Source organism: Pseudochaenichthys georgianus, chromosome 7 (genome assembly GCF_902827115.2).
Source record: "Pseudochaenichthys georgianus chromosome 7, fPseGeo1.2, whole genome shotgun sequence".
Classification (NCBI taxonomy): Eukaryota; Metazoa; Chordata; class Actinopteri; order Perciformes; family Channichthyidae; genus Pseudochaenichthys; species Pseudochaenichthys georgianus.
Window position 1 is genome coordinate 10,781,915 of NC_047509.1, and position 22,887 is coordinate 10,804,801.

The 22,887-nt window shown below is 42.8% G+C and overlaps 1 protein-coding gene across 1 annotated transcript; it reads right to left on the reverse strand.

The window, feature by feature from the left end:
• Positions 1-1,642: 1,642 nt before the first annotated feature.
• On the reverse strand, positions 1,643-4,582 carry LOC117449797 (SAM pointed domain-containing Ets transcription factor-like). Its single transcript, XM_034087684.1, has 5 exons — positions 4,186-4,582; positions 2,854-3,051; positions 2,644-2,688; positions 2,395-2,532; positions 1,643-1,821 (listed from the first exon to the last, which is right to left on the reverse strand). Exons 1-5 carry the CDS (start codon positions 4,580-4,582, stop codon positions 1,643-1,645), a joined length of 957 nt encoding a protein of 318 aa, XP_033943575.1.
• Between the last annotated feature and the right edge of the window lie 18,305 nt (positions 4,583-22,887).

The following is a 22,887-nucleotide window of genomic DNA, read 5'->3' on the forward strand; positions in this document are numbered from 1 at the left end:
GCAAAGGTTAGTGTCCGTGTGTTTTTTGTATGGACAGCTCGTGTTATGTATAATATTATTACTATTACAAGAGACGAAAATTGGTTATAAATTGCTTTATTCTGGATCCTGAACATAATCCCAAAGATAGAAATGTAAAAAAGGAATATCCATCAGGGCAGATTTATTTAAATATTCATTTACTTTGGCAATTGCGCTGCAATTTATGGCGCATTTCCACTGCAGCGCGTAGCACAGTTTAAGCGTGCCGTGCCAAACCAGGCCCGTTCTTTTTGCTTTTCCACTAGGGGTAGTTAAGGCTCAGGGCAGGGCTACTTTTTGACCTTTTTTCTGGCCCTCCAAAATCGAGGTTCTTACCGGGCTGAATATGCTAAACTAGTGACGTAAACACTCTCGACTGCTGAATGGTCAGAGAGAATCGCTGGCAAGGGGGCTACAACTACAACAAAATGAACATATTTTACTGTGATTTAAAGGTAATACACGTTTAAAAATGATGCCGAAGTAACAACATACTGATACCGGTTAGTAAAAACCATGAATTGATGCTTTGACAAGTCTGCAGACAGACGGCAGGCGAGAAACCTTTTTAAATGCGTGTTTTCTGAATGGAGATCGGCTAAGCTAACGCAGTATATGGTCCGACCGTCCACACTCACAACAACGGCCTATTACAGACATAAATAAACCAGCGACTGTATTTGCCATGACATAGACAGTCGGTGGTTTGTACTTGTTTAACTTTTGTCTAGTTTCTGAACGGATATGAGGAGCTGTGAGTGCTAACAGCTAACGGCTGATGTTGGTTTTGTGGTTCGCATTGAAGATGACGTCACGGCTCCGCCTACACTGCGTTACTATAGCTACTGCCCCAGCTACTAAACTGTAATGGAAACGCAGCATAAAGTTAGCCTGGCCTACCAAGGCCTAACTATACCGTACTAAGCCGTGCAAGGCCCTGCAGTGGAAATGCGCCATTAGTATGAATAGGAATAACAAAAAAGTGTCATTGTACAAAGAAAAGGAGAATTTAAAGGATTAGTTTGACAGTTTGGGAATAAATAGCTTTCTTCCTTGGCTGGGGTTTGATGAGAAGATTAACACCACTCACTTCAATGTATGCATGCTACATTTGTAGCTGAAACAAGCAGCTAGTTAGCTTTGCTAGCCTAGCTATGTCCAATGTAGCCTACCTAACCTCCATTACATGTCAAACTCACTAAGAAAACAAGATTCAAGTTTTAAATATTGAGTACTAAAGGTGCTCACAGGCATGTGATTTTTAACCTTTGGCAGAAACAGACTGGCCATTTCCTGTCTTTGTGCTAAGCTAGCTGACTGCTAGCACCAGCTACACTGTATGAAGAGTGATATACATATCTGTTAGTTCTCTGGAAGAAAGCAAACTAACAATATTTATTTCAAATATAAGTCCATCACACCAAAATTACATTTCAACAAGAGTGCTAAAGACAAATTAAATATAATCGGTATAAAGAATTATAAAATAGAGTTATGATAGGCAGGAGTGCATAGTTCAGTAGGCAGTCTTTACAGTTGAAATGAAACATGTTGTACAATGAATGAACCACCTTCAAGGTGTATGTTACTTCTACTATATGTCCAGCAAATATTTGGTTTATCAAACGGGTTTGACGAACTGGTAGACCAGTCTGCGTGAAACATCAGGCTTTCGGATGATGCCCTTCTTGTAGTACTGGCGTATGGAGCGACTAAGTTTGTCATAGTTCATAGCCGGGCGGTTCTTCCTGATGCCCCAAAGCCTGGCCACAAGAGCTGAGTCCTCTATTTTGAAAATCCCTTTGGAAGGAGGAAACAAAAATGTACTCAGTATAGATTTTGAAGTGGTCTTTTCAGCAGGGTGTGCGTATAGAAACCACTCTGAGAAGGTAGAAGATAGATACCACCCATAAAGCTAAACCAAGGACAGGAGACAGTTAGCTTAGCTTAAACAATGTAGGAAACAAAGCTAGGGAAAAAGCTAGTCAAGCTCATCAGCTAAATAGAATTGGTGTGTTTAAGCCATTCAACCAACGACATGAAAAGTAAGTTATGGTTTATAAGGGGTTAGGCCTACAAACTGAACTATTTATTGGCTGGGCCCGGAGACTTGCATTGAAGAAGAAGATTATTTTCCTTCTGAGCCAGACTGGCCGTTTCTTTCTCTTCCAGTCTTTATGTTAAGCTAAAGTTACTTAACATCTATATTTAGCGCACAGGCGTGACAGAGGTAGCCTACCTATTGATCTTCTCATCTAACTCTTGGCAACAAAACAAATGAGCTTATTCTCTCTTTCATGTCACTTTAGTTTAATTCCCAGTTTTGCATTTATTCTCAAACATTAAATACATGTTTCATAATCATCACCTTACCTTTTTCCTTGTTAAGCCAGCGGATGCAGCGGCTGTAGTCGTGAGGCTTTAGGAGCAGCTCTCGGAGGAACTGCCACAGGTGTATGGGCTGGTTGGTGTAGTTCCTTATCAAATCTGACCAGGAGTCATCATCAGCTGCTGGAGAAGAAGAGGTTCTCAGAAAACTTCACCTGGTTTTACCTCAGTATTTTTTATTAGAGAAATCATTGCGTTAGTTAGTTAAAAATCTAGTTATAAATGAGAGCGTACCAGATGTTCTGTCTTCAGGTGGGCAGCGCTCCTTCATTGCTGCAGCTAAACAAGCAGACAATAAAGAGTTGTTTACATCACACACAGTACTTAAAGTCAAGTCTTAGGAGCTCTTTGTCACACTTCATTTGCATCATAATTACACTTTCCTTATTTGCATAACTTGAGAGATGATGAAGGTTCATTTCCACATGTTCCTGTTATTCTTACCAGATCTCCAGATGTCCAGATTAGCATACAGCATGTCTCCAAACTGCAAAGAGCGTTGTCTGAAGTCTGCTTCTGTCATGGAGCACAGATCCTTCCCGTTCATCTCCTGAAACAAGGTGCTGACCTGCGGCAGCCTGTACAGGTGCTCGGTCCAGAGCAGCCACTTCTGAACGTGCACACAGCTCCAGTCCAGCGGGTCTGAAGAGGGAAACCCAAAGAGTTTATTTCACACAACTCACCACAAGGTCAGACCACATGGTATAACAACTTCAGTCCAATAGGGCGTTAACAGATATAGGTTTTTTTTCTTTTTTAATTGCGTTATTCTTGATTTAAGAGTTAGAACAATTGTCAAACGTTTGATTAACCTTACATTACAAAGAAAGAACATTTTAAGAAACAGAGAAACAAACCTAAACCTGCTGTTTGAATAATCAAGTTCGTTTTAGAGTCAAGACCACACGACTGGTTTTAGTCTGTTTCAGTCAAAGAAGACTCAGCTTTAAAGGAAACCGTTTGTAAGATTCTTCTTCGGCTTAAATGTTTTACTTTTCATTTTAGGCTCACAAACTACACATTTTAATCATAAAGATGCAATTAGTTGCACTATGGGAAATGAATGCTTCTGTCTTTCTTAAATCTGACCCGTAAGGCACAGAAAGTCAGGATATCTTGGCCTTTGTTGCTTTATTTGTCACCATTTAAAACAACATGTCTTTTTATCGATAATGTAATCATGCTACTCTCAATTCACTGGCTAACTATTTCAAATGATGTGAAATGACATGATGACCCTCATGTATGTTTCCTAAGAAGTGTGATGTTTACAGAGCAAATAACCACACATGCACTGTATGTTTAAATAAAGTTCATGAGAAGGGAAGATGATCGTCTGTCAACTGAAACGTTTGCACAAGGTGGGCCGGGTCTTTGATGCTCACTCTGTTGGTGTGAGAGCAACAGACAATGAATGCTTTTGTATTTTATCAGCACTACAACTTTTGCTAACAGCTATTCAAATGCCTCTTTTTGGTTTATTTTAATGACAGTAATTGTATAAGATAAGACTTGATTTATCCCGAAGGAAATTGTTGTGCCAGAGTTACAAAAATAAAATAAACACAGCAGCATAATAGTAAAACTGTACACTAAAACTGCAGTAAAAAGAGCAATTAAATATCTACAGGAAACATGAAACGTAGACGGTCACATGATTAATGTAAATATTACCTGTATTTAGTAGTGAAAAGTGGCAGATACGTAATTGCACGTTATCATAGCACATTAATAATAATAATAATATTGCATATGTTATATAGTATCCTGGCCTACCTGGTGCAATGTTGAGCAGTTTGCAAGCCGTGTCGACATCCTTCAGCACCTCTGACTCCACCATGGTCTGCACCTGCTCCAGACAGTGCTCCTCCACCTGACCCTCCATCTCATAGGAGGGGGTCTGAGTCTGGCCTGGCTTGGCTTGGCTCACCTCAAGTGTCCTGGATGGGGGAGCGGCAGGAGACTCTGTCATCCTCAGCACCCTGGGGTTCTCCTCCATAGCTAATATGTTGTTGCGGGGGAGGTAGACCCCCGTCCAACTGAGCTCAGGAAGCCCCAACAAGCTGCGGGGGGGTTTGATGTCGTCCGCCTCGTCCAGCCAGGCTATCCGGGCGTGCGGGTGGCTGATGTACAGAGGTGAGTATGCAGTGTGTTCACAGCCTGGACTCCCCATGCTCATGTTTGTTAAAAAAACTGTGAGAAAAATAAAGACCTGTCATGACATCTTAAACAATAATAATAATAATATATTTTATTTCTATAGCGCTCTACACCCTACCCTGACATTTTCATTATTGACAGAGTTGCACTGATGCTACCCTGCCCACATGCTCAATATTTAAATAGTAAAAGTCCTAAAAATAAGCTTGCTATTTGTTCCAAGGTATTTGCTCAGCTGGGACGTATATATTTGAAGTAAGGAATCTGTCATTCCAGCTTTGCTAAGTGGAGCCAGTGTGTTTGCTAAAATGGAAGCTAAATTATTTGTTTGAATTTCATTGTGTATCGAAGTAACTCAAAAAAGTACATTCTGATTCACGTTTGAATCTGAAAGAAAATCAAGGCCAAAGGAGTTCAGCATGTTGAATTCTGACCTCACTTACCGTTAATTTCACCATCAATCAACAATACCACAAAGCAATCTACCCCACCTTTAAGATAATAACTACAGATAAAGACATGAAATCACACCTTTTTTCAAACAACTAATACAAAATAAATGTTTTTGTCTTAGTGACATTTCGAAAGGTCTGGATAGTATCTCAATGTAACACCCAGTGCTTATTTTCCTGGAATATCAGGTCTTTAAATTGATAAATGTTTTTATAAAAACTTGATAGAATAGAGGGGTTGGATAAAGGGTGGGACACATCATTTGTGGATAAGAGATAAGTCGCTAGAGCGTATTCAGCAAGGTATGAGTAAGAGAACAGTTCACTGGGTTGGGAGTGGTTCGGTATGTCAGTATTTGATTTGACAAATAATACTCCTGTTTTCATTTCAAGTGATACGCATCTATTTAATCCGTATAGCTTTTTGCCTTTTCTCCTCCACTGCTCTCAGCAGAAAAGAAAACAGTATATATAACATCCCAAAAGACAAAAATGCATGACAAGAGATGTGTAAAAAAAGTACCTGCATGACCAGACTCATTATGCTGAATATAGGTAAACATTGAGAATGGAGTACTGAAAGGTAGACTGTTAATGAAGTGACTGGTCTTCGGTCCAAAACAATGGCACATGGTGCGAGGTGGTGTGATAAATCACTCAAAAGTTGGATTATTGTTGGAGTTGTTGGATAAAATGGGATTAGAAATAACTGATAAAGTTGCTTAAGTATGTTTGTACAACAAGGGGAGGCACTGATGACAATAATGAGCTTAATTACGGGTATTTACTGCCTAAGGATAACCTATTAATTTTCCAAAATGACCAGAAAAGTTATCTTGAGAGTTGTGTTGAATGCATATAATGTGGCAGGATTACCAAAACAGGAGATGAATAATTATAAACAAACCAAAATGGTTACTTCTAGATTATCCTTTCTTATTGGGAAATATATTTCTGTGTGTTCAAAAGAAAGCGTCAGGCTCATTAAAGAAGTCTATTATTTGTTGAATTATATTTTACACCTCTTTAGATAGCAGTCAAACTGATATGAGAGGCATAGAGTCGATATGAAAAGCTGTGGTCATTCATAGTTGCATTCCACTGTTCTTTGGACAAATGTTGTTTGACTACACACCTTTGTGAGTTAATGTGTGTATTTCAGCAAAAATGTGTGCGTGTGCGTGTGCGTGTGCGTGTGTGTGTGTGTGTGTGTGTGTGTGTGTGTGTGTGTGTGTGTGTGTGTGTGTGTGTGTGTGTGTGTGTGTGTGTGTGTGTGTGTGTGTGTGTGTGTGTGTGTGTGTGTGTGTGTGTGTGTGTGTGTGTGTGTGTGTGTGTGTGTGTGTGTGTGTGTTGTTACAGGTTTTTATCTTACAAAATGTGATTATGGCCTTTTATCCAATTATAAATATGCTTTTAAGATAATAAAAGGGGGAAAACATGTTTTGCCTACAGGTGATTATTGTCCAGTTTCAAAAGACATCAATTTAAGTTTGATACATTTTCATTAAATACATGTAATATAACTTCTACATTGTGACTGACTCTGCATTAACCATATACAGAATTAACATGAGCAACCAGAAATATAATATATGTTAATTCATGAATCGTTTAGTAAATTAAACTCGGAAAAGAGGGCTTTTTTTGGCTCTTTTTTCCATAGGTTTTTTCTACAGCAGTATGAATTGTTAAATTTAAAAAAGATACGTTTTATTCTAAAAATATTAGCAATGGCTTTGTGTTATTGAAATGAAGTGTCCCAGTGAGCCATGGCAGTGTAACTATTGAGATTACTACAACTGTTTAAAATAAATTATTGTAATTATTTGAAATAATGTATGTAAAACCGTACAGGGAAAAGCATAACATGAACCAGCACCAACATTGAAGCAGTAGATCAGTTCGTTGGGACTTAGCTTGGTAACACAGGGTCTGCTTCTTAATACTAGTCTACATTTGGCTGTGCATGTGTGACATTAAAGAGTTGATTTGTGACACTTGAAGCCAAAGATATTTTGTTAATGCCTAGATAGACCTTTAAGGAACACACAGCTCCACAATGAAAACAGCACATGACACAAACTATTTCCCACTTTAAAACCTCTCATGATCCATTTAAAGCTCTGTGAGAAAGGACGTTCACATTTTGACCCCGCAAACAGGAAAAGCTGTATGTCATAATGAAGATTTGGGAAAGAGCACCTTACAGTTCCAGAAAGGTTTCCTACTTTTACTTAGCTATTGGTTTGAATGTTTCATGGTCAAAGAAGTGGTAGCACTGCAAGTGGCAGATACTATCATGTGGTATTAACAGTAGTATAGTAGCAGCAGTAATAACCAATTATTTTGAGTCTTGTTGTGAACTGTCTTACCTTGTTGTGTTATTTTCAGCAGAGTTTTAATTGCAGAGGACTCTTCTCAGCTCTGCCTGGCTCGTCTCCTCAGCTGTTCCTAAAGTCAGGGTCCTGTGTTTCTATGTTGCCCCTAGGTGAGGATGTGCAGATGTGTCTCGTGTGCAGCACTCACAGCTGGATCTGCTTCACTCTCTCTTCACTCCAACTATCTGAACACTGTTTTTTCCCACCTGGTGTTTGACGTATAAGGGACACAGTGCCTTCGTGACATATCAATTCTGAAAGAACGGGTGTGTCCCAAGGAGGGAGGTAACTTTAAGTGCCTACTAAATAATGACCTGGGGCCGTAAAGTAGTATTTGCATGGTGATTCTCTTCAGTAGACAAACCTAGGGAAGTCTTATCAGCCTGGGGGGAGCTATGGGGGCACCAAACGAGTCTTTAAAAGCATGTTCAAAATGTGTGAACACAAAACTATTTTTAGATAAATATATAAAATCTCAATCTGATCCATGGATGTTATTATGTAAAAGTGCACTGTTGTGTGTAAAAGGTGAGGAGCAGTTTAGACCAATACAATAAAACGTAATGAAGTGTTACACTCGACGAACACTATCACGTTGCTCCACTGTTTATTTGAGCCAACTTTAAGCAAATAGTAGTGTTGTGTTTTTCTGGAAAGGAAATGAAAGTAAATTACCATGGTGAAAACAAGAGTTATCAGGACCTTTTTGGGGACTCAAAATATGAAAAAAGGATGAGTAAAAATAGCCTAAAGACTAATATGTTGCATAATATGTCACTGAAATACAGATATCTTATTAAGATCTTATTGTGGGATCAGTGTGAATTTTCTTACTCTGAACTCATATGACATCAGAAAGGCTTGCTATATAAGGACGTGATATCTAGAGTATTCATAAAATATCAATAAATCATCCACAGGAAAATAATGTTAAAGGTGGGGTAGGTAATTTTGGAGAAACCAGCTTGAGTGCGCTAGAATTGGAAAATACACAACCGGAAAAAATCTGCCACTTCCTTACAGAGCCCCTCCTCCAACACACACGAACGCGCACATGACCAATGAGGGCACGAGATAAGTTTGTGCCGAGATGGAAGGCTGACAGGCAGGTAGGCCATCCAGTCATTTTAGCCGGGCCGGCTCAGATGATTGGTCGTGCTTTTTACAATACCAGAGCCCTAGAGAGATAAGCATCTGTCGGGCTCTGTACAGCACTACGGCTTCCACAGATGACATTTTTTTAAGGATTTTTTGTCAAAGCACTTCAGATATTCATTGCTATCGGGACGTTAAGAGCATTCCATGGAATATAACAAAAGGTGTATCTCGAGCCGGTTTCTCAAACTTACCTACCCCACCTTTAAAAGTTGCTTTGAAAGGTTAAAAAACTATTATCAGAAAGGTTGAATAACTGGTTGGGAGGGAGTGCAGGAGTGGGAAAGAGAAATCGAGAGTGTAAATGTTTGCTTAAACTAAACAGTAGCATTTGTGCGGTCGTGTTGAAATATTCTAAAGAGGTGTGTTGCATGTGTTTCCACTCATATACATCACCTTTAAAGAGCTTTTGGATCAGAATTATAGCTTTACACACTGACATGGGTTGATAAAGTAGAATAAATAGGTTATTCACTGACTGAAAACAAGACTTTTAGTCCTTTGGATCTTTACAATGAGTCATTCAGCAGCTAATCTTGCGTTTACTTTACAACATTACAATGTTTTTTTGTCCCTTACTCTAAAATCAACATTGAAACTGTGCACGTCAAGTGCATGCTGCTCTTTCAGGCAGTTTGGGCCGTTAATCAACACAATGAACCCGTGTCATTTGTGAGGCACCTCAGAAGAGTTTTTTTGAAACCTCCAGGCTGACATGTCATCTTATCATGACCTGTAATATCACCACCATATATAATTAGAATAACCTATAATGTCAGTGTCTCTTGCAGGTTTAACGTTTTCTTCAAATAAGCCCCTACAATACAAACTGTTCTCATCTCCCTTATCATTTGTTATGTTTGTGGAGTGCTCTCTGACACCAGAGACAACTGCACTCGTCATAATATAACCCTTTCTGAATATATAGCAGCACAATAGGTCTGAGTTTATGCTTCACTATTAGAAGGCCTGCTCAGTTGAAGAATGATGAGCAGGTTTATTATGGTAAAGTTAATTTTGTTATGCAGTGTCAGGCTTTTAATGTAGATTTAGTGTTTCTTTATCCCCCCCAAAAGCCAAGTCCCCTTGAAATACAAATCAAGCCCGTTTATTTCAGAAAAAGATTTAAAGCAGTGTAAAAGAACATTTTTATATCTGCTGCATGTACATCAAATCATTTTAAATGTATCTCAATAACATCACTCGTGAACGAAAACGGATACAGATCTGCTAACAAGAAAACATGTCCCACAATTCAAAACATGCCTAATGGAGGTTTAAAAGTATAGAAATCTAACCTTATTTGACCATGTGGAAATAAGAAATATTTTTTTGTTTAATCCTCAATTCAGATCTGACGCCTGAGGTAAAATGGTGAATAAACTCTTCTGCACAATAACAAGACACAGAGCACGAGACTTGAGTTTTCAGTGATAATTTAATCACAAACATTCATCAAACATACAGGGGAAAAAAGCTTTCATCTGTTTGCACTTCCTCACTCTCATCAATGTGCTGTTGTATGAGTCTATGCCAACTGATTCATTCTGCAATCTGGCCAGTGGAAACCCCAGAGAGACTCAGAACTAAATATCATACTGATGAATTGGCATCGAGAGCCAGGAGGAACATTCATACCGTGAACACGTGGTGTAGTATTGTCCTGTTGTCAGAGCGCAGTATCCCCGAGACTCAGAACTAAATATCATACTGATGAATTGGTATCCCCGGGGCTTACAGTTTGTGCCTTAATAACAGAGGGTTTACCTGGAGAGGTGGTCTCACACTCTGCCTGTAGATGATGAGATAAAGTCACCGAGTCGAACTCTTCAGGACATAAATGTCTTTGTGGGACACAGACAGGCCTCATCGTGGACGGTTAGTGCAAATAGATAGCAGTAACAATGCTATCAGCAGTCTGTCACTGGTGCAGTTGTTACCGTTTAACTGGTTACACCGGGGAAGTCGTTACGTTACGTTAACGGTAGGAATGGGGCGTGTACTTTGAGGAGCCATTGTCGAATAGCCAGGAAATACACATTTCGATCGCTTCTTTTGTTGTTTACATTTATCTTTTGGTATATTTGGCTCCATAGGAACACTTTGATGCACATTCAGTATCAGTGTGTGAGGTTGTGGTTGCGATGCCGATATCCAGACGCGTACAGCGAGGACTACAAAATGACAATGAGGTGACTGGGGATGTCTGTTCAAAACATTGCAAACGTGAATAAATCATTTCAAATATGTATTTGTCTCCGACTGTCATTTGTACATCGTTGTTAATGTGATGTTTAGTAGCTTTGATAACTGTCCATACCTCCAGACAGCCTAAAAGTAAGGCTGCGCCCCCACGAGGACGAAAACGGCTAAACGCATAGGATTAACGCAAACGCAATCGCAAACGGCTTCCGTCCACATGCAATAATTATCCGGATAGTGTCTGCCCACACGAGACCGCTCCGTTTAGCTCCAACCGCTGGAGAAGCTGCAGTACATATGCAGGAGCCTGTAGGTGGCGCTGTAACTTCCTCCACAAAAGCAGCGAAGAAGCATGGTTGTCATGGTTGCCCTTCTGTTTATTCTCCGCGGTGGGGGCCGAGGGAACCGGGCAGAGTTTTTCGCCAGTCAGCGTGTATTAAAGTTGAAATCTTCCGGATAAAATTAGATTAAAAGTGCCGGTCAAAGGTCTTCTTTGTTATTTATTAAGCTTTAAAACAAATGAATAACGACTCTATATAATATAATGATAAAATACACGGAGCCTCTCTTTTTCCTCCCTCTCTTCAGACAGCGTCAGTGTCTGTCTCATGCAGCAGCTCATCCAGTAATCAGTGACCCGGCCGACTGTAAACATAAACATATTTATAACTAGTTTAGGGAGTTTGAGAGGTAATTAAAATAGCTAAGGGTGATGATCTGACTTGAAGTGTGTGTTTTGCTGCAGCGGGAGGAGCTGCAGGTGAGCAGAGCTGCGTGTCTCCGTCCTGTCAGATTAGACTTCACTCGCGAGAGAAAGATAAATAATCTGAATTCAGGGTGCAGTTTACTTTGACGTGGGGGTGAGCAGCAGAGGTGGGGAGAGGCGGGGCTATTGCCTCATCATTATTGCTGTAGATGTTGCACAAACAACTGTAGCATGGTCAATAGCGTCCGGAGCACGATAGCAACTCTGCGATCCGCCATTGTTGTTGTTGTTGGTGGCGAAACACTTCAGCACTGGCGCGGGGTAAGCGGAGGTGAGCAGAAGAGGTGGGGAGAGGCGGGGCTATTGCGCAATCACTATCAGTGATCTGAAAATGTCCGTATAGGGCGCATACACGGAGCCGTTTGACCCCCCAGAGAGTGGCGTATGCATTTCTATCCACCTTGGGACCCGTTGTCGTTTCCTCAGTCGTTTAGTGCCATATTCGGTCGTCCTCGTGTGGCCGAACGGTCTATATGACACTAAACAGTAACGCAAACGACCAAATTCGTCCTCGTGGGGCATTTTTTCTGGGTGAATAGATGGGGTGTCCTCAGTGGTGAAAGTGTGCCGGTGTTGCAGTATAACGTGAGTCATGACAACTGGCGACATTCTATTATTTTCGTCATAGGAATCCGGGGCGTGTACATTGAGGACCCATTGTTGATTTACCATGTCGATCGCCTCGTTTGTCGTTTACGTTCATCTTTTGCTATATCTGCCTTCCTAAGATCACTTTGATGCACATTCAGTACTCGTATGTGAGGTTGTGGGTGAGAGGTGGATATCGTGACGCTTACAGGGAGGTATCGAACATTACAAAGTAGGTGACTGTGTGGATGCCTGTTCAAAATATTGCAAACTTGAATAAATCATTTAAATTATATATTTGTGTCCGACTTTCATTTGTACATCGTTCTTAATGTGATGTATAGTAGCTCTGATAGCTGTCCATACCTTCAGACAGCCTAAAAGTAAAACACAAGTCGTTTATTCACAGCCCGAACGCTCATCGAGATGACTGGATCCTCATGACAGGTTGTGATCAGCTCCGATTAAATTGTGATATCAATGCTGTAGCTATTCTCCAGGGAGCACGTTTTTTTATGAAATACCTGTATCCCTCTCATCACAACAAGACTCTACACTGTGCAGGAAAAACAATTACATACATGAAAATAACCTTGATGAATGGGTAATAAGTTGTATTTATTTCCTGACCAACATTTAGCTGGAAGACTGGGATACACCCTGGATTGGTTACCTCTACATCACTGGGTGAACACTCTCTATAACAGATATTATAAATGTTTACTTTAATTCACCAAACTTGCATGTCTTTGCACTATGGGAGGACACTGGAGCAGTTGAAGAAACTTCTGAGCATGGACTCTGAACAGAAAGGAAAACAGCTAAGATCTAAAACTGTACATTGCTTGCTTAATGAAATGTAAACAACGTCATTACTGCTTACTCTGGATGAGTGATGTAAAATGTTTGTCAATATTCTAACATGTCTTTTTTCTGTTTATTTTAAGATCGAGTGCACTGGGTGCGCTATGTGGTACCACACATACTGTGTTGGGGAGCCCTGTCAATGCAGATTTCTTTTGTAAAGGCTGCACTTCTTAGACACACACACACACACACACACACACACACACACACACACACACACACACACACACACACACACACACACACACACACACACACACACACACACACACACACACACACACTTTATTATTTCTGTTGGCAAAATCCTGAATGTCCTCTTCCAGTATGAGAGTAACATGATAACAAAGGTATCCCAGCTGTAGCTGTGAACATGACAGGATGTGAGATGACCTAGAAGAGCATCAGGACTGTTTGAGGCATATGATAGCTATGTGATTAGCATGATGATTCAGCCTCTATGGAGAGAGACATATGACAAGCATGCTCATTTCTGACGTGGAGCTAGTCTGAAGTAAACATTGAATACTGCTTTCTATTCCTCCATCTTGTGACTGTGTGACTCCCTCTCTTGGATATCAGCATGTGAAGGACACTGTTCAGGAACTAGTTGATGCTCTGTATGTGATGACTACTTCCATTCTGGAGAGGATCACAGATACATGGATCCTGATGTTGAAGCTCAAGTCGGGGACCAGTGAGATTGTTCTAACAATTTCCAATAAATGTTATTCTGAAACATAACTATCACTGTTGTCTTTCCTTCTATAAATGAAGCCAAAAATATGTCAAGCTGCGCTTAGCCCTCCAAAAAGTGCATGCAACTTAGACAGTTAAGCATTTTATATCAGTGGGTCCTCATGGTGCAACACGGAAGGCAGACAGAATTGCAGACACAGGTGTCACATGAACTTTAAATGTTCTGGAAAGTTCCTTATACAGCTTTAGCCTTTTTGATCTCATGAAGTCCCTAAGTGACACACACTGAACAGTCTGGTGGGTTATGGTCCTTGTCATTTGCTTTTGTGTTCCCATAACAACATGTCCAAGATGTCCATGTGCCAGGCTAACACATGTGACATAACTAGCTACATTTGGAAAGGTTTTTTGTTGCTAAAGTTAACATTCAAGCCATTTAAGAATACAAATGCTTACATGACATGTAATTTGTTAAACATTAAGCTGTCTTGGGCTCTTTTCTGATTCTGATTACATATAACCTGTTGTAGAAATATTTATTGATGAAATTGATATGAAACTAATGGCATAAATATTGCTGTGACACTGATGTCACATCAAGACATTAACCCTAAACATTCACAGTAAACCCGGAGTGACATATATGCACAATTACAAATATGATTATGATCTGCTCAGTTAATTTAGCTGATTCAATTATATTTAGTTAACATATTCTTTATTATTCAATTCAAAGTATGTTCAAACACATGTAAACCAAAAAAATCATCCTCATTAATGAAGTTATAAATAAGAGTTACTTTACCATTAAAGCCCAATGTGACGTATATGTCACATTTCAGATATTTCACACTGGGGGGGTTACTTGTCATAAATGTGTTCTAGGTGGTCTATTTAGTCTAAATGACGTTCCCCTTAATTTCCTCAAAAGTAGAAATGGGTCCGGGTTCTTATGGGTTAAACATATAGGCTTAAAGGCATAATATAACTACTGTATTATATGTATTCAACGTGTGCCCCGCTGGACTTACGTTTCTGTGGTTGACCGTTACTGTGACATATCAGTAGAGCCACGGAAGATAGTTTGTGTGTTTCATTCCCATGCATCAAGGTTATTTTCATGTATATAATTGTTTTTCCTGCACAGTGTAGTCTTGTTGTGATGAGAGGGATACAGGTATTTCATAAAAAAAAACGTGCTCCCTGGAGAATAGCTACAGCATTGATATCACAATTTAATCGGAGCTGATCACAACCTGTCATGAGTGATCCAGTCATCTCGATGAGCGTTCGGGCTGTGAATAAACGACTTGTGTTTTACTTTTAGGCTGTCTGAAGGTATGGACAGCTATCAGAGCTACTATACATCACATTAAGAACGATGTACACATGAAAGTCGGACACAAATATATAATTTAAATGATTTATTCAAGTTTGCAATATTTTGAACAGGCATCCACACAGTCACCTACTTTGTAATGTTCGATACCTCCCTGTAAGCGTCACGATATCCACCTCTCACCCACAACCTCACATACGAGTACTGAATGTCCATCAAAGTGATCTTAGGAAGGCAGATATAGCAAAAGATGAACGTAAACGACAAACGAGGCGATCGACATGGTAAGTCAACAATGGGTCCTCAATGTACACGCCCCGGATTCCTATGACGAAAATAATAAAATATCGCCAGTAGTGATGGGAATTCCGATTCCCTTCGGGGACACGAATCTTTTGATTCAGTTCACTTGAAAGATTCGTTCACTGATTCGTTCACCGGTTCGCGAACGACTTCTGGTGATTTGCACGTTCGCGAACGATTCGTCTTTGTACTTAATTCGTTCAGTGAGTCTTCACTACTGCCAAAGTCCGTACAAGAAGTTTGCTGGCGTAACATTTATGATATTAAAACACATTTTACACCTCACCTTGTTGCCCCATGAATTATGCTCTGGGAATAGGCTACATATTATTTAAGAAATATAATTGGCCATTGTTAAATCTCTCATAAATGTGTGCCTGACTATACGATGTATTACAGCAGGCTAGCACGTTATACTTTCAAACCCATGCATGGACTATGTGCTTAAATCCAAAAGCATTAAACTCCATTTGGGCGAGTTCAAAGTGAATACAAAGATATATCCTCTACATCGGTGACGATTTATTCATATTCTATAGTATGTACCCATCTATGTTTACCTTTAGCTAGCGGCTAAGCTAGTGGGACGCTACGGAGCCCAGCTATCCGCCCTCTGAAGCTTTTAGTGCCGACAGGGGGAGGAGAATGTCCCGCTAACGCTGTGTGTGTTTTTCACATTAGCGGGACGCTATGGAGCTCAGGTATCCACCATCTGAAGCTTTTAGGGCCGACAGGGGGAGGAGAATACAACGCTGTGTGTATTTATCGCTAAGCTAGCTGGACGCTACGGTTCAGGTATCCGTCCTCTTTATTGTGGACAGGTTGAGGAGGATGTCCCGCTTCTGTGTGTGTGTGTGTGTGTGTGTGTGTGTGTGTGTGTGTGTGTGTGTGTGTGTGTGTGTGTGTGTGTGTGTGTGTGTGTGTGTGTGTGTGTGTGTGTGTGTGTGTGTGTGTGTGTGTGTGTGTGTGTGTGTGTGTGTGTGTGTGTGTGTGTCGGAGCTCAGGCTCTGATTACAGTAGCTACACTGTAGGAAACAGTTCTGAACTGTTTCCGCCAGTTCTTTAAGTTCGTCGTTCGCGAACAGCGAACGAATCGTTTTGTGGGAGGAATCAGTTCATCTCGTTCACTTCAAAGATTCGTTCAAAAAGAACGAATCGTTCGCGAACGACCCATCACAAATCGCCAGTTGTCATGACTCACGTTATACTGCAACACCGGTCCTACCCGGTCCTTAGTACCGGTAAGAGATTTCCAGGCGGTCCGGAGGACCAGGAAGAATTGACAGCTCCACCCGTGGAATTTATACTACGAAGGGAAGATATTTTGGTTTGGATTACTGGTCTGGGGGAAGCTCGCGAGTGTGTGTTTGTGTATGTTTGCGTTTGTGCGTATTGTGTTTGTTTCCCGGGGAAAACACTCACGAGAAACACCGGCTGTTGTTAAACCTGCAGTGACGTTAAATTACTCCGTTCTCTGCTTGTAATTATGCCGTTACAAGCTTCAAAGTTGTATTTATCACCTGAATTTGCCGAAACAAGTTTAATATTCTGAAAGCCAAGACTTTGTTTAATTGAAATCAGATGAAAACAAACTGTCACGGACCCTGCCGTGTTATCTATGATTACTATACACCAGGCCTATTCAAATGGCGGCCCGCGGGCCAGATGCGGCCCAGAACCAACTCCCGAGTGGCTTTGTTAGATGAACAATGAATACAAATGGCATGTTTTTCATCGCAGTAATATGTGTTGGTTTAAAATGTGTCATTACCCGCTTTTTACAGGCCGCTGAATGTCTGGCCCAGCTGAATTTTGTAGTTATAAAATCTGGCCCAATTGAATGTGTAATTGAATAGCCCTGCTATACACCTTACATTCATAATGTCAGCCGGAGGGAGGGGGGCGGCGCTGCTGGAAGAGCAGATTGCGAGGGAGAGGTGCCTGTCTTCGTCCCTTTACAAGCTTCAAAAATGTATTTATCGTGTGATTTTGGAAATAAAAGTTTCATATTCTGAAAGCCAAGACTTTGTTTGTTTAAAATCAAATAAAACACCCGAACCCCGAAAATAAAAAAAATGTTACGCAAATCCACGTTTATTTTGAAATGAGCCGTTGAGACTTCCGACTGATTTCGATAGAGCGGGTATTTGCTTTTTCACACTTGATCAGAACAGCGGGAGGAGAAAGGAGTAGAGTGACTGAATGACAGCTAGAAAATTAGGCTACGTGGTAATTAAAGCAAAAATGCAAACGACGATTCTTCAGATGTTTAAGAGAAAGGAGAGAGATGAAGAAACTCAGAATGTGCTTAAAATTAGAAAAACAACGCCCACAGATGACGATGCTTATTTAGCCCAGAGAATGAACCTGGCCATGATGTATAATAAGTTAGCTAACTAGCAAACTGTATATCTTAAATATAAACATTAAATATTTTTGCTTTGATATCTTCTATTTTAATCTGCACATTGTTGCATACATTTTGAGACATTTTATTTTATTAGTATTTTAATTTATGTAACCAATATTCTGAAAATTCTAAGAAAGACAGAGACTTGTACATTTTTGACTGTCTGCTGAATTTAGTTATACATTTGTATTCTAATGTATAACAGTTGAGGCCCAGGGGAGGAATAGGAGACTCAGCGAGAAGAAGTGGCAGCAGGTCCCTCAGAAGCCACCACAGGTGATGCTAGCCCTACTGCATACCCTTCTATATGGAAAGAAGAACAATATGAACAGTTCAAACAGAAAAATGAATGGATGTATGCTCACTGTCACGGGTGAGTGAAGGAAGCAGGACCCAAATGCAGATAACTTTTGAGAAACCCTTTATTTCAAGGATAAAGGATAAAAGACAAATACAGAACAGAACACTCTCCGGTGAACTCCGTCACCAACAAACAATGACCCAACACTGAACACAGACAGAGACAAGACTAAATACAAGAAGGGGTAATCATGACAACGAGAAACAGCCGGGCAGGGGAGGAGAAACACAAGGACAACAGGTGAACACAATCGGGTAATCAGGGAGGGAAACAGACAGGCTGGAAATGGGGGTGAACACTTAACACAATAAGACAGGAAACCCAAAGACAAGAAAAACACCAACACAGACAAAACTACAAACGTGACCTAACATGTGAATTGTGACAGAACCCCCCCCTCAAGGGACGGATTCCAGACGTCCCTAAAAAAACAAAACACAGCACAGCGGAGGACCAGGAAGGGGTCTCGGGCGGACGGCCCGGGGGGCAAGGTACAGTCCAAAAAGGGGGGATTCGGGCGGACTGCCCGGGGACAAGGCAGAGAACCAGGAAGGGGTCTCGGGCGGACGGCCCGGGGTCAAAACAGAGACCAAGGTGGGGACCATGGAGGACCGAAGGCAGCGGCAGGAAGAGTCAGGGACCCGGGTCCGAGGGCGAAGGCAACGGCAGGAAGAGTCAGGGGGTCGGGCCCGAGGGCGAAGACCGCGGCTCTCAGGGGGCCGGGCACGAGGGCGAAGACCGCGGCTCTCAGGGGGCCGGGCTCGAGGGCGAAGACCGCGGCTCTCAGGGGGCCGGGCTCGAGGGCGAAGACCGCGGCTCTCAGGGGGCCGGGCTCGAGGGCGAAGACCGCGACTCTCAGGGGGCCGGGCACGAGGGCGAAGACGGAGAGTAGACGGCGGGACCTCCAACGGGACAGGAGAAAGGGTTGGCAGGACCCCCGGCAGAAGAGTATTCTGCGGGACCTCCAACGGGACAGGAGAAAGGGTTGGCAGGACCCCCGGCAGGGGAGTAGACGGCGGGACCTCCAACGACACAGGACACAGGGCTGGCAGGACCCCCGGCAGGGGAGTAGACGGCGGGACCTCCAACGACACTTGCGTAGGGGCTTGAATAGGGAATGGAGAGGGAACTCGAGCGGAGACTTGAGAGGGGACTCGAGAGGAGACTCCAGAGGGGACTAGAGAAGGGAACACGAGAGGGGATTTGAGAGGGGAACTAAAGAGGGGACTCGAGGAGGGACCAGAGGAGGGACCAGAGGAGGGAACTCGAGAGGGACTCGAGGGGGAACTGGAGAGGGGACTCGAGATGGAAACAGAGAGGGAACTCGAGAAGGGACTACAGAGGGGACTAGAGGAGTAACTAGGGAAGGGAACTCGAGGGGAACTAGAGAGGGGACTCGAGGAGGGACTAGAGGGCCTAAAGGAGGGACTAAAGGAGGGAACTCGAGAGGGGACTCGAGGGGGAACTGGAGAGGGAACTTGAGATGGAAACAGAGAGGGGACACGAACAGAGACTAAAGAGGGGACTAGAGGAGAGACTAGAGGAGGGACTAGATGAGTAACTAGAGAAGGGAACTCGAGAGGGAAACTAGAGAGGGGACTCGAGGAGGGACTAGAGGAGGGACTAAAGGAGGGAACTCGAGAGGGAGCTGGAGATGGAAACAGAGAGGGGACTCGAGAAGGGACTACAGAGGGGACTAGAGGAGAAACTAGAGGAGGGACTAGAGGAGTAACTAGAGAAGGGAACTCGAGAGGGGAACTAGAGAGGGGACTCGAGGAGGGACTAAAGGAGGGAACTCGAGAGGGGACTCGAGGGGGAACTGGAGAGGGAACTTGAGATGGAAACAGAGAGGGGACTCGAACAGAGACTAAAGAGGGGACTAGAGGAGAGACTAGAGGAGGGACTAGAAGAGTAACTAGAGAAGGGAACTCGGGAGGGAACTCGAGAGGGAAACTAGAGAGGGGACTCGAGGCAGCCGGGACCAGATCCGGGTCTGGAACCAAGGCAGCTGGGGTCGGGACCATGGCTGCTGGGACCATAACTGGGGCCGAAACCCTGGCTGCAGGGACCGGAATTGCAGCCAGAAACATGGCTGCTGAAGCTCCAGCTTCGACGCCGGAAACACGGCCGTATAGGGCGCTCCCGGAGCCGGGACCATAGCCGCTGGGGCCGGCCCTGGAGCCAGAAACATGGCTGTGGGAGCCTGCACTGGGGCAGGAACCATGGCTGCTGGGGCCGGGACTGGAACCGTGGCTGCTGGGGCCGAAACCGTGGCTGCTGGGGCCGAAACCGTGGCTGCAGGGGCCGGAACCGTGGCTGCAGGGGCCCGGGCTCCTTGTCTGGCCTTGCGACGACTCCTCTTAGCAGCCGCCTGAATGCTCTGTGGGCCTCCATAAGCCTGACGAGTTCCAGCATAAGACTCATGAATAGGAGCAGGAACTGGGACAGAAGCATGGGTTGACCCCAGACGGACCACTCCGAGACGTCTGAAGTCAGCAGGCTGGAAATCACACCTCCAGAGGAAGTCCAACATCCAGTCAGGTAAGAATTCCACCAAGTCGGGCTTCTCCATCGCCAACCGGTGCGCCTCTACCAGGGCGGCCTCCTTCAGCCGAACACTGGACGCTTCCTTCCACCAATCGTGGCAACATTCCAAAGGAAAAGAAAAATGTTGCAGCTCCACCTCAAAAGGGTCATCTGCTGGGTCCATTTCTGGTTGGGTCATTCTGTCACGGGTGAGTGAAGGAAGCAGGACCCAAATGCAGATAACTTTTGAGAAACCCTTTATTTCAAGGATAAAGGATAAAGGATAAAAGACAAATACAGAACAGAACACTCTCCGGTGAACTCCGTCACCAACAAACAATGACCCAACACTGAACACAGACAGAGACAAGACTAAATACAAGAAGGGGTAATCATGACAACGAGAAACAGCCGGGCAGGGGAGGAGAAACACAAGGACAACAGGTGAACACAATCGGGTAATCAGGGAGGGAAACAGACAGAAAGCAGACAGGCAGGAAATGGGGGTGAACACTTAACACAATAAGACAGGAAACCCAAAGACAAGAAAAACACCAACACAGACAAAACTACAAACGTGACCTAACATGTGAATTGTGACACTCACAATGCCATGATGTGAAGGATCTAGGTGTCATGGCATCCCGTGGTGTTAATATTGCTATTCAGTGGGCTGATGGAAAGATAATCCCAGCTGGTCAATCAAGGGATGTCCAGCTTTCATCACTGCGCAAAAAAATCCGTGAGCACAAGAACTCTGCAGCACATAATGAAGCAGTCAAGATTCTTCAGACAGCAAAGAAAGATATTCTTCTGAACATGAACGTGAGTAGTCAGGAGTCTTTGTTTGAGTCTACTGCCAAGGTATTCATGACAGCCTATTATGTGGCCAAGAACAACAAGCCTTTCACAGACTTTGAGAGTCTGATTGACCTGCAGCATGCACATTCTGCTGATTTAGGGCGTGTTTTGCATAGCAAAACTGTCTGTGTTGACATAATTGAGCATGTGTCATCACAGATGAAAAAGGAACTTCTAAAAAGCATAATAGAGACCAAGAGCAAAATCACAGTATTGGCTGATGAGTCAACCAGTGTTGGACACCAATCAACACTAATTGTGTTCCTGAAGGCTAGTGTTGATGGAGACATGGAGCCCATTGCCTTTCCATTGGACCTGGTTGAGCTGGATAGTATGTCTGCTGCTCATATCAAGGAACAGATTATGGGTTGCTTGCTTAAAAATGGCTTCACTGTTGAGTTGCTGAGAGAAATCCTCATTGGATTTTGCAGTGATGGGGCCAGTGTCATGCTGGGAGTGAAGTCAGGTGTTGGGAAGTTGCTCCAGGATGACTTCCCAGGCATCATACTATGGCACTGCCTTAATCACAAACTGGAGCTTGCTGTTGACCAGGCACTGGATGTGACAGGGGGAACAAAGGACTTCCAGGCATTCATGGACAGCCTATATTCATTATATAGCCAGTTTGTGTTCAGGGATTCATGAAGCTGGGGGCGGGAGGAGAACAATATGAACCAATGAAGGTCGGGGTAGCATTATAGTACCTGCAAGAAATTCAAACCACTTTCACCCCTGGGTGTCCTTCTATCACCCTGTAGTGAGATGAGTCTTGCATCAGGGAGATATTTCGTTTTATTCTTATCTAAACACAGGGCTGATAGCTCATATATGGGATTTCAAAGGTCTTTTATTTTGAAACTCCACATCAGAATGTCCTAATTTTTTCTGGGTGAGTAGATGGGCTGTCCTTCTATCACCCTGCAGTGAGATGAGTCTTGCATCAGGGAGAGATTTCGTTTTATTCTTATCCAAACACAGGGCTGATAGCTCATATATGGGATTTCAAAGGTCTTTTATTTTGAAACTCCACATCAGAACGTCCTGATTTTTTCTGGGTGAGTAGATGGGGTGTCCTTCTATCACCCTGTAGTGAGATGAGTCTTGCATCAGGGAGAGATTTCGTTTTATTCTTATCTAAACACAGGGCTGATAGCTCATATATGGGATTTCAAAGGTCTTTTATTTTGAAACTCCACATCAGAATGTCCTGATTTTTTTCTGGGTGAGTAGATGGGCTGTCCTTCTATCACCCTGCAGTGAGATGAGTCTTGCATCAGGGAGAAATTTCGTTTTATTCTTATCCAAACACAGGGCTGATAGCTCATATATGGGATTTCAAAGGTCTTTTATTTTGAAACTCCACATCAGAATGTCCTGATTTTTTCTGGGTGAGTAGATGGGGTGTCCTTCT

Bases quoted from the DNA above. Each gene is read 5' to 3' on its own strand.
- LOC117449797 (XM_034087684.1), bottom strand. From the start codon at position 4,582: ATGGGGAGTCCAGGCTGTGAACACACTGCATACTCACCTCTGTACATC. The intron at 2,689-2,853 runs GTAAGAATAACA...CTGCTTGTTTAG, and splicing joins TCTGGACATCTGGAGATCTG to CTGCAGCAATGAAGGAGCGC. The intron at 2,533-2,643 runs GTACGCTCTCAT...CTTCTTCTCCAG, and splicing joins ACCTGAAGACAGAACATCTG to CAGCTGATGATGACTCCTGG.